Source organism: Schistosoma haematobium, chromosome 1 (assembly GCF_000699445.3).
Source record: "Schistosoma haematobium chromosome 1, whole genome shotgun sequence".
NCBI lineage: Eukaryota > Metazoa > Platyhelminthes > Trematoda > Strigeidida > Schistosomatidae > Schistosoma > Schistosoma haematobium.
In genome coordinates, this window is record NC_067196.1 from 93,193,553 (window position 1) to 93,207,040 (window position 13,488).

Here is a 13,488-nt window from a genome sequence, read left to right on the forward strand (position 1 = left end):
AACTTAGAATAGTGAATTTAGTGATGGCTGTAAAATATTGAGTTGAGTTGTATTCATCACTTGCGTCAACTCATATGCTGAATACCCACAAGTTATGTTACTACTTGTTGTGCAGTTTGTTCTTTCCTATAATGCAGCTTATGCTTTGGAAAAAAGTCAAGGCGCTCTTGGACCTCGCATTTTTACATTTGTCCATGGTGATGTAGATGCAAAACTTAATTTCTCTGCAGCGGAACATTACTGTAAATCTGTTGGAGGGCTATCTGATACAAATAACATGGATGATTCAAAAGATAAACAAGACCGTCAGCACCTGTTCTCCAATCCATCACAAAGTTATAAGGATGGAATGGTCCTACGAACGTCTCTGGCATCCGTTCATTCATATCCAGAAAATCTAGCTTTGGTAAAGTGGGTAGCCAAACAAGAAAAGCATTCATTTTGGATAGGAGGTAAAATTACTAAAACAATGAATGAGTTTACAAGACCCATTTATGTTTTGCACTGGGTTGACGGTAGTAAAAGTGATTTCAGTCTTATTCGCTTACCTAATCCAGAAATAACTTCCATGCGAATTGGTGAACAAAGATGCACGTCTGTTGATTATAGTTCTGGACAGTGGGGGGTTCATTTATGTTCTGAAAAGAGATATTTTGTTTGCCTTACAGTTCCAGTCCTCAATACAGAAAATCAGGAAACTACTAAGCAGAAGGAAAAATCATCACCCTCTTTGCAAAAGAAATCTGAAACACACGATGCTTTAATTGATGATGAAATGGGAAGTACGTTATTATGATTAGTGTGATATCTTGAAGATTCAATAAGTAGGTAGAAACAAAAGTCCTGATAATCAGTGTTAAATGTTTAATATTTTTCTTTGTTGTTTGTATATAGAATGAAAAATATACAAATATACTGTTAAAAATAATTTTTTCCCTAAGTATATTCATTTGTTTAAAAGTACCTCTCATAAATGAAAGGAAACAGATGTACCTGATAGCTTTATAGCTTTTAAGATAGGTAAATATGCACTTGAAATTTTCTTCATATGTATTAAATATATAAAAATCTTATTAGGTAGCTGGATATTTTACGTCCATAACTATGTATATTATCGTTAATTTTATGTTATTATGGTTTCACAACTTATAACACTTATTTCAACTTTGTATAAATGCTAAATGATGAATTTTAGTTTGATTTAAGTAAAAGAAATGAACTTTTTCTTCTAGGTCCCGTGTTTATAATTGAGTGGAGTCTTTTATATTAACTAATTCTAGTATTTTAACTGCAACTGAAGAATGTAAGACGATTTGAAATTTGGTCCGATTAATTTCTCCTTACTGTTATCGTCAAAATCATGGTAAATTTACATCTAAAATGAAGCTGACGTGTGTTGAGTAACTGTATTTTTAAAAAAATAGGACTATAACCTTAACAATTCCTCGTACATGACAAGTTTAGAATGCTTAAGAGTTGAGAAGATAAGGATTAACTGATTCATTAATATGGTTCTTACGACATTTTTTACTCACTTTTCACTAAGTGGTTATTTTTATTAAAAGGAGGGAAATATTCATGGTTCTATGTATATAGTTATAATACACCATAAATCAAATATGGAAGTAATTTACTGTAAAGTTGACAATTATCTATGTAATATGTAACTAGTGTTTTGTTCTCTGAGCTAGATGGTTTAACTAGTGTTTTTGTAATTCCTAACAAATGTTTCCACAAAGATTTCTAGTATATTTTTTGAAAAGAAAATAGTAATCCGCCAACCATTTATTGAGGTTTATTTGAATAATATTGATAGAGGAAGATTTAATTAAACTTTCTCCTAGGACTTCATAATAACTAGCCCGAATAATGATTTAATCATTCGTATTTATTGACAGCTAGGTTAAATTAAACGGCTTGAGATATCTATATTAAATCCACATAAAGCGTACGTAAATTCTCCATGAAGTAAGCTGTATGGTATCTAAAGTGTCTTAATATGTAGTTTCAGTGAGTGCATTGATCAATAGATTTCCTACAAGGTTCATTACAATTGTTTAAAATCACTAAACCTTTTGTTCATTCTTAAGTGAATAAAATCTTGAGTATCTTTAAAGTTAGTCGAAAGTCCCCTTGTAATTGTAAAGCTGCGATATGCATTGATCATAAATTCCTGACTGTCATTTGGCGACATTTAGATTACGAAGCTGAATCAGTAGTAAAGCTTTATGCACAGGAAATTGGATTTTCAGTATTGAATATGTGAGGTGCAATAATTAGAGTGATATAAAAATCAATACAATAGTAATTTCGAGATATTTTGAAATTACCATGTAGGCCTTTGGTTTCGATTCTTGACTACATTTCAGCCAATCACCAATGTAAAGAGGTACCATTACTGAAAGCGAGTTGTGCTTTTTTTTCCATATACTGTATCTGTGTATTTAATACCACGTATAATAAAGTTTGTTTGACTGTACATAAGAGGTGCCAATTGAGATCATTTTGACGTAATAAAATGGTTGGTATGTTCTAGCTTATGGAAGTTACTTTTAAATTAACCTTAAATATAAAACAACAGATAAAATGTATAAACACTTTTCAGTTAATTACTCTTTATAAGAACAATTTGTTTTATTGTTGATTAAGCTACCATCTAAATACAATTCACTTTGCATTAAAACGTTCATCATTTTATTATTCTTATTACTACTAATCCACTTGTCTTCTTCTTATTAATTCGCACGTTTTACTTATTATCTGTAGTCCATCTCAGTGTGATCATTGATTCAAATCGCGTTCATTAGTTTAATATTTCTTAGACTGACATAAAGATCCGTGTATGTCAGAGTAAAACCTGATGATGATCTAAATGAAAACAATATTTTTCGTTTATATGTGTTGTTCTACTTTGTATTATATTAATAACCAATGCTTATATTCAGACTGATTAACTAATGCATATACTCTGGAAGTTATTTTACTCGTTAGGTAGGTTCTTCGAGGAAGCATTAGCAAATGTGTTAAAATCAGACGTACTTTAGTTCACTACTTGTTAGAATTAAGGCATAAATCAATTTTTTTAATTTTTCTAGTAAAAGAATCTCATTTGAGATGGATATAACGTTTTACATTGATTGTAGGATTTAATTAGAAAATAATTGACTTCATTTGATGTTATCAAATCATCAATCTACTTGTACTATAACTGGGAAATAAGATTAATGTTTATAATAAAAATACATAGTAGGCAAAGGCGGGTGGTAGCTAACAGAGGAATCCAAGACGCGCGTTTTTATCAGATTTGAGACTCGTCAGCTGGATGTACCTGCATCTCAGACCTGATGTTCACTTCGAGACTCGTACCCAGAGCCGTTCGCTTCAATCGTCACCGCTTTATCCACTTAGCTATTGAGTTCAGATAGCCACCTGCTCGTGCCATGGTGTGAACTCAGTAGCTAAGTGAATAACGCAAAATTAGCGGGTACAACAACGGCAAATAGAATCGAACTAGAATAATGATTAGGAACTGAACTGAGGTGGAGTTAGAATAATATTAAACTGACTCCAGAACTGATCCGATTAGTAAATTTATTAACTTTGTAATAACTCTGGAATGTAGTGTGATAACCCTGAACTCTATTGGACTGATCTAATCTCAACTGAACTATGGTCCTGAACTGGTAGTCTAATATTGATCGGCTGATGATTATAATTACAAAAAAAATGATTATCGATATCTTTTTTAGATTAGGAGTTAAATTAACTTGAAAAGTCAGCTATTGAAATACAAAACATAAGTGAACGGTTTTTATGTATTCTACAGACGATTCCGTTTATTATTTTGAAAGGAGCAAAGTGAGAAAGTTTTCAATTACAAAATAAGAAATCAATAAATTTATCTTATTCATTGATATTTTGTACTTAAAAATATTTAGTAGTTGCTTTTTCATTATAAGACAGAAATATTCTCTTTTTTTAGAAACTAAACTATTAACGTTTAATACAGATAAAACAATCATCATCAATATACAACAACAACAATCCCCCTGCCCCCCCCCATTATCATTTTTTATTATAATCTATATTAGTAAAATTATTTCTTTACATTCTATGTCCAACACAATAGAGGCTTAAGCATTAAAAAAATTTTCATTATTGATTATAATGAATATTTAATACATTTTCTTTTATTGATTTGATATTAGATCTCTTATTATTATAGTTAATCAATAATAAATTACTTAAATGATCTTAAGTTTAAAAAAAGAAAAAAAACTCCTCATTCATTTCATGATAAGGGATTACATTTTAATGATTCAATTAGATGTAAAAGTAACTAATTGATTAGAGATCAGTAAAAGTTTTTTTTAAATTATTTTTTAGACTGATATTCAAGTTGTATGTATAAGTTGAACTAAACTAAACTAATTAAAGTAACATTTTCGATTGGTAAAATGATATTAATGAATGAAAACTATTGATTTTTTTATTAGGTGGCTATTTTCTAGTATTTTCTGATAAATAACGTGTCTATGACGAAATCAACTAAATGAGGTATAGTGGGCAGCCATGACGAACACTACTTGAAGCTGGTTATTCTGATGACAGCAAGCCTTAATCTTTGATCGAACTATTAATGTATGAATAAAGAGCCTTTACAAGATTGATTTACTTTCTTGGTACACCTTTCAGTGACAGACTCTGGCAAAAAAAGTATCAGATCTACGGAGTCAAACGCTGCCTTGTGATAAAGAAACGTAGTTATGATTAGATGTCGGAAAGTATATCTATGTTCCAGAATCTGATAAACGGGAAATATTTGACAGGAAATCAACATCCAGGTCTGAAACCAGCCAGGTTTTCTCGGAGTTGTTCTTTACTATTCTTAGCTAAACATTGAATGATTAAAGAGGAGAGCACTTTAGACACCAACTTGGTAAAATTGACTTGATTATTATTAACTCGAGAGGGTATTTTTCTTTTCTTTTAGTTAATATTTATGGCTGATCACTAATATCACGTGACAAAACCGCTATTCAGAATATAGACTTTTATCGCTTTTTCCCTGAACTAACCAATGACATGAGAACCAATACTAGTAGTCTTGATTCACTGTTAAGTCTTTATAGGTTTTTGATCGGGTAGCTCTTCTTCCTGTCATTACGTCATCGTCTTACTCTTGAGATTATCAATTCATACCTAAGGAAATCAATTATTCTTACCAACAGTTAACGGCGAAAAACTGTTTACAGAAAAGTTATATTCCACAAACTATGAAGGTGGAAGAAAGTTTTATATTGAAGTTAGCAATAACGATGACTTCATCAGGGTAACACGGGTTTATTTTGTATCGTTACGTTTTCACAAACTGCTCATAAGCTGTAATATTTCAGACACAAAGTTATAAGGCAAATGTCACGTATGTTTTTAAAATTTCCAGTCTACAAATAGTAATGGTTTTAATTTGGTTTGGTTTTAAATTAACGTTTCGGTGACACCAATCGAGCTCCGAATATTTTTAACGCTGAATTTCATGAAGCGACACACGAATTTCGTCACTATAGAGTGTATCAAGTAACTATCAACTTTCAAATGTATTTAAGAGGATAATATGAGATGTTAGGACCATCATACATAGACGGTTTCTGGAAAATCAATTAGGTTAGTAGTAAGTCTATCCAGCTTTGAGGCAATTGGTTAGGTAGCCATGTACGTGAACTGAAATTAGTGATTACTGAGAATAAATATCAATGGGTTTAAGCTTTGTTAAGATGAAATCATAATACAAATTTAAAAAGAGGTAAGCTGAGAAGCTGTGTAGTTAGCTAGAGCCAAAGTTTAGAGCTTGATTTAATTGTAGGATATTATTTAATTGGTACGATTATTAACCTTCTGCTAATTGTCCACACAGCATCATAATCGTTAAAACAGAGGTGAATTGGGTTGGTTTCTCTGCAGACTGTCTTTTCCTAATTTCTTTTTGGATGGTAGCTGGTTTGTCCTCTCCCATAGTAGGCTATTGCAGATGGTATCCGGTCATTGGATATTGAGTATCGTGAGTAGATAGTTTTTATAGATATTTGTAGATGTTTGATGATGGCTGTAGTAGTTCTCCAAGTTTCAGCTCCTACAATAAAACTGTCTGGACGTCCGTATTGAAGATTCAAACTTTGATATTGGTTGACGGTTGTTTTGAGTTCCATATTTTCTTCAATTGTACGAAAAAAAGCCGACCAGATTAAACAAATTAAACTCGTGACGTAAGGAACAACAAATTGCTGATTTAAATGTGTACAACCTCTGCAATATACTGATTACTAGATGTCTATAAAATACCGTTGACTCTTCACTTTCTGAACTTATATGTAATATTTAATCATGCGGAAACTAGTCACAAAAACTTTAGGGTCATTCAGTAACTTACACCTAACTTTGTAGACGACATCAACCTAAATAGTTGGGTTCGTGAATACATTTACCATAGTTTTTATTAGAGCTGAATTTTAATACTTGATAACCGTCATGACCTGTAATCATTTAAAAGTCAGATCTCAGTCTTCTAATTACGCCATAGTTTTTAATCATGATTTCGTGTTTTGTACATATGTATCTACTTTATTTTATTTGGAACTAATTCGATCGACTGATCAGTGGTCAACAATTATTTTATTGTTTTATTTCTAACATCATAACGAAACAATATTAACAAAATGTGACTTTCCTATCATATTTTAACTTGATTCATAATCCTCTTACTAATAAACAATTCAGTAGTACTTTTCAGCTAACTTTCATTATTGATTAACACCATCTGTAGTACTAATTGAAGACCGGGAGACTTATATTGTAAGTTCCCATTAGTTTGTGAGGTTTGTACATAAACAATCCAGTACAATGTCCTACCTGATGCCTTAAAGTCTTATGAAGAGCACGATGATTTTAGGCCACTGAGAAAGCAAACGAAACCACGAGCTTTTAGCCTCAGCTAGTCTAGTATATTGCTCAACGGTTATAAACTTTCGTCAGTGGCATTACCAAGACACACGAAGGTCCTGAGATTGAATACGTATCGATTAACTTGTATATATTACTTAATAGTATTTACGTGGTATGAGGAATTTTTCCAGTTCTCTTTCTATGGAATCTATTCGATCTAATTCCTATGCTTTGTATATCATTCATCCTGATGATCGCTATTAAATACCTTCCAATGGTGTATAAATTTCAGAAGACAATATAAAGCGTTGACTACAGTTTGTGCAGAGCAGATCACAAAGCTTACATGCACACGAAACTCCGCCTGTAGCTCTTATAGGGTTGCTGCCGGTCCCAAGCCCGGGTAAAGGAGGAGGTTTGGGCATGGGGTTAGCGTCCCCATCCCGTAGAGAACTAACTCGCTAAAAAACGCTTAGCAGAAAAAATAATTCAAACCATTTTAACTCTGCCCTGGGAGTTAGGAGGTCTTCATTTAGAAGAATTATGACGCTTCATGGTGAAAGCCGAGCTCCTTCAGAAGCCACGAGGCCGATGCTCCTTCTAACAACCAGAGCAAACATTTTTATAGGTACATGGAACGTTCGAACAATGTGGGAAACCGGGAAGACCAGTCAAATATCAATGGAAATGAGGAGATACAACTTAGCAGTACTGGGAATCAGCGAAACCCACTGCACCCAAGCTGGACAGAAAAGGCTAGCTACGGGAGAGATGCTGCTATACTCCGGTCACGAAGAGGAAAATGCTCCACACACTCAGGGAGTCGCTCTTATGTTGTCCAAAGTAGCACGAAATGCACTTGTAGGATGGGAATCTCACGGATCCAGAATCATCAAAGCATCATTCAAAACAAAGAAGGAGGGGATCTTAATGAATATTATCCAATGTTATGCACCCACCAATGATAGCAACGACGACATTAAAGATCAGTTCTACGAGCGGCTGCAGTCAATCATTGAGAAATGCCCAAGAAAGGACCTAACTATTCTGATGGGAGATCTAAATGCCAAAGTCGGAATAGACAACACTGGATATGAAGATATTATGGGACAACATGGACTGGGAGAGAGGAACGAAAATGGAGAAAGATTTGCAAATCTATGTGCATTCAACAAATTGGTCATAGGCAGCACAATATTTCCACACAAGCGTATACACAAGGCTACATGGATCTCACCGGACCACACTACAGAGAACCAAATAGATCATATTTGCATCAACAAAAAATTCCGAAGGACAATGGAAGATGTGAGAACCAGGAGAGGTGTTGACATAGCTTCAGATCACCACCTAGTTGTAACCAACTTAAAACTGAAGCTAAAAAAGAACTGGACAAGTGGACAAACAGCACCACAAAGGTTCAATACAGCCTTCCTTCGAGATACTGACAAAATCAATAAATTCAAGATAGCTCTCAACAACAGGTTCCAAGCCTTTCAAGATCTACTGAAGGAAGAAGAAACTACTATGGAGGACAATTGGAAAGGCATCAAGGAAGCATTAACTTCAACGTGTCATGAGGTTCTCGGTCTAAAGAAATACCATCATGAGGAGTGGATCTCTACAGAAACACTGGACAAGATCAAAGAAAGGAAGAACAAGAAGGCAGCAATAAACAACAGCCGAACACGAGCAGAGAAAGTCCAAGCACAAGCTGAATACATTGAAGCAAACAAACAAGTGAGGAGGAGCATTAGAGCCGACAAGAAGAAATACGTTGAAGAACTAGCAACGACGGCAGAAAAAGCTGCTAGAGAAGGAAATATGAAACAACTATTCGATACAACGAAGAAACTAGCAGGGAAATAAAGTAAACCAGAGGGATCCGTCAAAAACGAAGAAGGCAGGCAAATCACTGAAATTCAACAACAGCGGAACAGATGGGTAGAGTACTTCTAGGAACTCCTAAATAAGCCGGCTACAATTAATTCACACAGATCTCCTTATAAATGTCAATCCACCAACTACGGAAGAAATTAGAATGGCCGTCAGACAAATCAAGAACGGGAAAGCAGCGGGACCCGACAACATACCAGCTGAAGCACTGAAATCAGACATCGAAGCAACCACAAGCATGCTTTATCTTCTATTCAAAAAGATTTGGGAGGAGGAACAAGTGCTGATGGACTGGAAAGAAGGACACCTCGTCAAGATTCCAAAGAAAAGAGATCTGAGCAAATGTGTAAACTACAGAGGCATTACACTACTGTCAATACCAGGGAAAGTCTTCAACAGATTGTTGCTGAACCGGATGAAGGATGCAGTAGACGCCCAACTTTGAGATCAACAAGCTGGATTCCGTAAGGATCGGTCGTGCACTGACCAAATTGCAACACTACGGATTATCGTCGAACAATCGGTTGAGTTGAACTCGTCACTGTATATCAACTTCATTGATTATGAGAAGGCGTCTGACAGTGTAGATAGGAGGACATTATGGAAACTTCTTCGACACTACGGAGTTCCTGAGAAGATTGTCAATATTATCCGGAACTCATACGACGGACTACAGTGCAAAGTAGTGCATGGAGGACAGCTGACAGATGCATTCCAAGTAAGGACCGGAGTCAGATAAGACTGTTTACTCTCTCCCTTCCTCTTTCTTCTGGTGGTCGACTGGATTATGAAGACCTCAACATCTGAAGGAAAACACGGAATACAATGGACAGCTCAGAACCAATTAGACGATTTGGACTTCGCAGATGACCTAGCCCTCCTATCACGTACACACGAACAGATGCAGATAAAGACAGCCAGCGTAGCAGCAGTCTCTGCATCAGTAGGCCTCAGCATACACAAAGGGAAAACCAAGGTCCTCAAATTCAAAACGGAAAACAGCAATCCAATCACTCTTGATGGCGAAACTCTGGAAGATGTAGAGTCCTTCACACACCTAGGAAGCATCATCGATGAACAAGGAGGATCCGATGTAGACGTAAAGGCGAGGATCGGCAAAGCAAGGGTCGCATTCCTACAATTGAAGAACATATGGAACTCAAAACAACTGCCAACCAATATCAAAGTGAGAATCTTCAATACGAACGTCAAGGCAGTTCTACCGTATGGAGCTGAAACTTGGAGAACTACTCCAACCATCATCAAGAAGGTACAAGTATTTATAAATAGCTGTCTACGCAAGATACTCAACATCCATTGGCCGGATACCATCAGCAATAGCCTTCTGTGGGAGAGAACAAACCAACTTCCAGATGAAGAAGAAATTAGGAAAAGACGATGGAAATGGATAGGACATACATTACGCAAATCGTCAAACTGCATCACGAGGCAAGCCCTAACTTGGAATCCTGAAGGGTAGCGAAAAAGAGGAAGGCCAAAGAACACATTGCGTCGGATAATAGAAGCAGATATGAAAACGATGAATTACAACTGGACGGAGCTAGAAAGGATTGCCCAGGAGAGGGTTGGATGGAGAATGCTGGTGAGCGGCCTATGCTCCTTCACGAGGAGTAACAGGCGTAAGTAAGTAAGTAAGTAACATGCACACGAAGCTAATGTTAACAAGTCAGAAGGATAATTATGCACATATAAGAAAATAAATGAGTCATCGAACGGTCTTAGCAACTAACATTTGAACCGGTAAGAAAGATATCCATGAAGTCTGTAATACTAAAAGGATGAAAAATTGTTAATAACCTGATTACAGTCTTTCAAAAAAGTTTATTGAAGGGCTTCAAAAATTAAACGTATTAAACTTAAGTGTAGGTGAGGTATTATGCTCTAAGTAATTCTGGAGCTCAATTTTAATCAGTAAAAGAAACTAAAATCAAATTTAAATGTCCTCATAAACGTCTGTCACAATGGTAATAAATATAAAATACTAGCGTATGAACGTTGCTTTGGAAAAGCACAAACAGTATACTTGCTTATGATGGTAAAGAACTCAAAACTTCTTAACAGAAAAAACCTGGAACTATTAATCAAGGTAATGGGTTTCACTACAATCAGCTTATGACTTAATATCAAATTTCCAACGAGATACTGTGGTGTGTGCTACTGGTGTCTACAGATCTACGCAGTATGTGTTATCACTTGGAAGTGAAATGGCTGGCGACAGAAGGTTGAGAAGATCGAAGAGAAGAGAACGAGAACAGAGAATGATTGGTGTGGAAAAAAGGGAACAATGAAGTCTGAGACCATTGATTGCCATTTAGTAAATGGAGTATTTACTGTATGTTTCTCAGATTTAACTGAGACATTCTGTAATTTTGTGTTCAAATGAATTCGGTTGTCCTACTTGTTTGTTTCCGTTCACTACAATACTTTTTATTCATAATGGACACTCCTTTATTCATCAGCTTGTTCCTAAAACATCAAATGAAATTACCCGAGCATTTTAATAGGAATCTACATAAATCATAGTCTTATAACCCAGTACATATTTGTAAATTTAGCGACCCTTATATGTGAGAGCCATAGTAGCATGGATAGCACTGGTATAAAATTTGTGTAATAATACAAAGCGTACGTCTTTTTTCAGTTTAGTCTGTTGGTTTCCCGTCACAATCATTAATTTGAATGATAAGAACATGGACATCATTTCACTAACATAATTATATTTGGGTTTTATGTAATTTTACAAGCTTGCAACTAGCAGAATAGACTATTTCTTCTTATTTGAGGAGTATACTACATCATTTACTACGTTCCGCTACGTTTTGATAGCCTATGTGAAGGAGGAGGGTTGGACGTGGGGTTGGCAAACCCATCCTACAGAAACCAACCCTGCTAAAAAAACACCAGCCAGAACAAACAAATTCGGAAGTCAAGAAGCCGATGCCTTTCCTAACAACAACAATAATCACTATAACTACATGGGATGTCAGGACAATGTGGGAGACTGGGAGGACCAGTCAAATAGTTATGAGGATGAAGTGATACAGCTTGGTGGTGTTCGTTATAAGGGAAACCCATCGGACCCAATCTACACAGAAAAGAATAGATACGGGAGAGATTCTGCTGTACTCCAGTCACGAAGAGAAAAATTCTCCACACTCAAAGAGTTGCTCCAAAGAAGGACGTGATGCACTCATAGGATGGGAATCTCATGGATCCGGAATCGTCAAACCATCATTCAAAACAAAGAAGGAAGGGATCACAATGAATTTTATCCAATGTTATGCACCCACCAACGGTATCAATGACGACGATAAAGATCGCTTTAATGAGAGGCTGTAATCGATCATAGCGAAGTACCCAGGAACGAACCTGACAATCCTGATGGGAGATCTAAACGCCAAAGTCGGAATGGACAACACCGAGTATCAAGATATCATGCAATGACATGAACTGACTAGGAGAAAGAAACGATAATAATGAGAGATTCGCAAATTTATGTGCATTCAACAAAATGGTTATAGGTGACACAATATTCCCAAACAAACGCATAGACAAAGCTACATGAATGTCACTGGATCGCACTACAGTGAATGAAATCGATCATATTCGCATCACTAAAAAATTCACAAAGTCAATGGAAGAGGTGAGAACAAGGAGTGGAACTAAAATAGCTTCAGATCACCATCTACCTGGTGGTTCTCAAGAGGAAAGCTGATGCTAAAGAAGCAGTGGACAAACAACATTACAAAGGTTCAATACAGACTGGTGATAAAATTAACAAATTGAAGATAACTCTCTACAACAGGTTCCAAGCCGTACAAGATCTACTGAAAGAAGAAGAAACTACTATGGAGAAAGACTGTAAAACGATCAAAGAAACCTAAACTTTGAAGTTCCAAGAGATGTGGGGCTCAAATAAGCATCCGGAGTTTTACAGAAGGAACTGAAGTTAATGAACCAACTACTACCTGTTTATGTAAATATCATTGTTTCCACTGGGTTTTGATTAAATTTATTTTGCTCAAAATTTGAATTTGCTTCTTGGTAATTTTGATCTTAAACATTTCATTTTGACACCTTTGAATATTTATTTTGGAAAGTTTTCTATGAAAACCTAAAAATTAAAAGCTTTTTGTGGAATTTTATTAGAACAATGTAATTGGTTTGATTACTTTCAATCTGATTAAAATTAAAAACATTCAAATCAACGACGATGAGCTGATGATATCCTTTGATGTAACAGCGTTATTCACCTCCATTGGATTGATTACTCTCAATCTACGAATAAATTTTTGGTACCTGAATTTTAACTTTATTTTCTTATAATTTTTATCGTTAGTTGCGTGTGTATCATTCTTGTTAGTAAATGCATTATCAAATATTATATTTTTTATACAGTGTCGAATTCTCAACACAAAGTATTACAACGAGTTTCTTTTGCAAATGGAAAGAAAAAAATCGGAATTAAATTAAACAGCCGACAACTCCACACACATATATACATGAATTAGATAGACAAACTACCTGGAATTAAATGAACTATTCGAGTCTGGACAACGTTTTAAATCAGAAACATTTTTAAGAATACAAATTACTGACTAGGTCAGCTCTAAAAATCAGTTTGTCATATAT

General features: G+C 35.2%; 1 protein-coding gene across 1 annotated transcript; it reads left to right on the top strand.

Moving 5' to 3' along the window:
- Nucleotides 1-94: 94 nt before the first annotated feature.
- On the top strand, nt 95-1,292 carry MS3_00002494 (uncharacterized protein; the record flags this gene model as incomplete). The annotated part of the gene is made up of 2 exons (XM_012945490.3): nt 95-1,020; nt 1,233-1,292. The coding sequence occupies one exon, from the start codon at nt 95-97 to the stop codon at nt 794-796; it is 702 nt and encodes a 233-aa protein (XP_012800944.1). The 3' UTR covers nt 797-1,020; nt 1,233-1,292.
- Between the last annotated feature and the right edge of the window lie 12,196 nt (nt 1,293-13,488).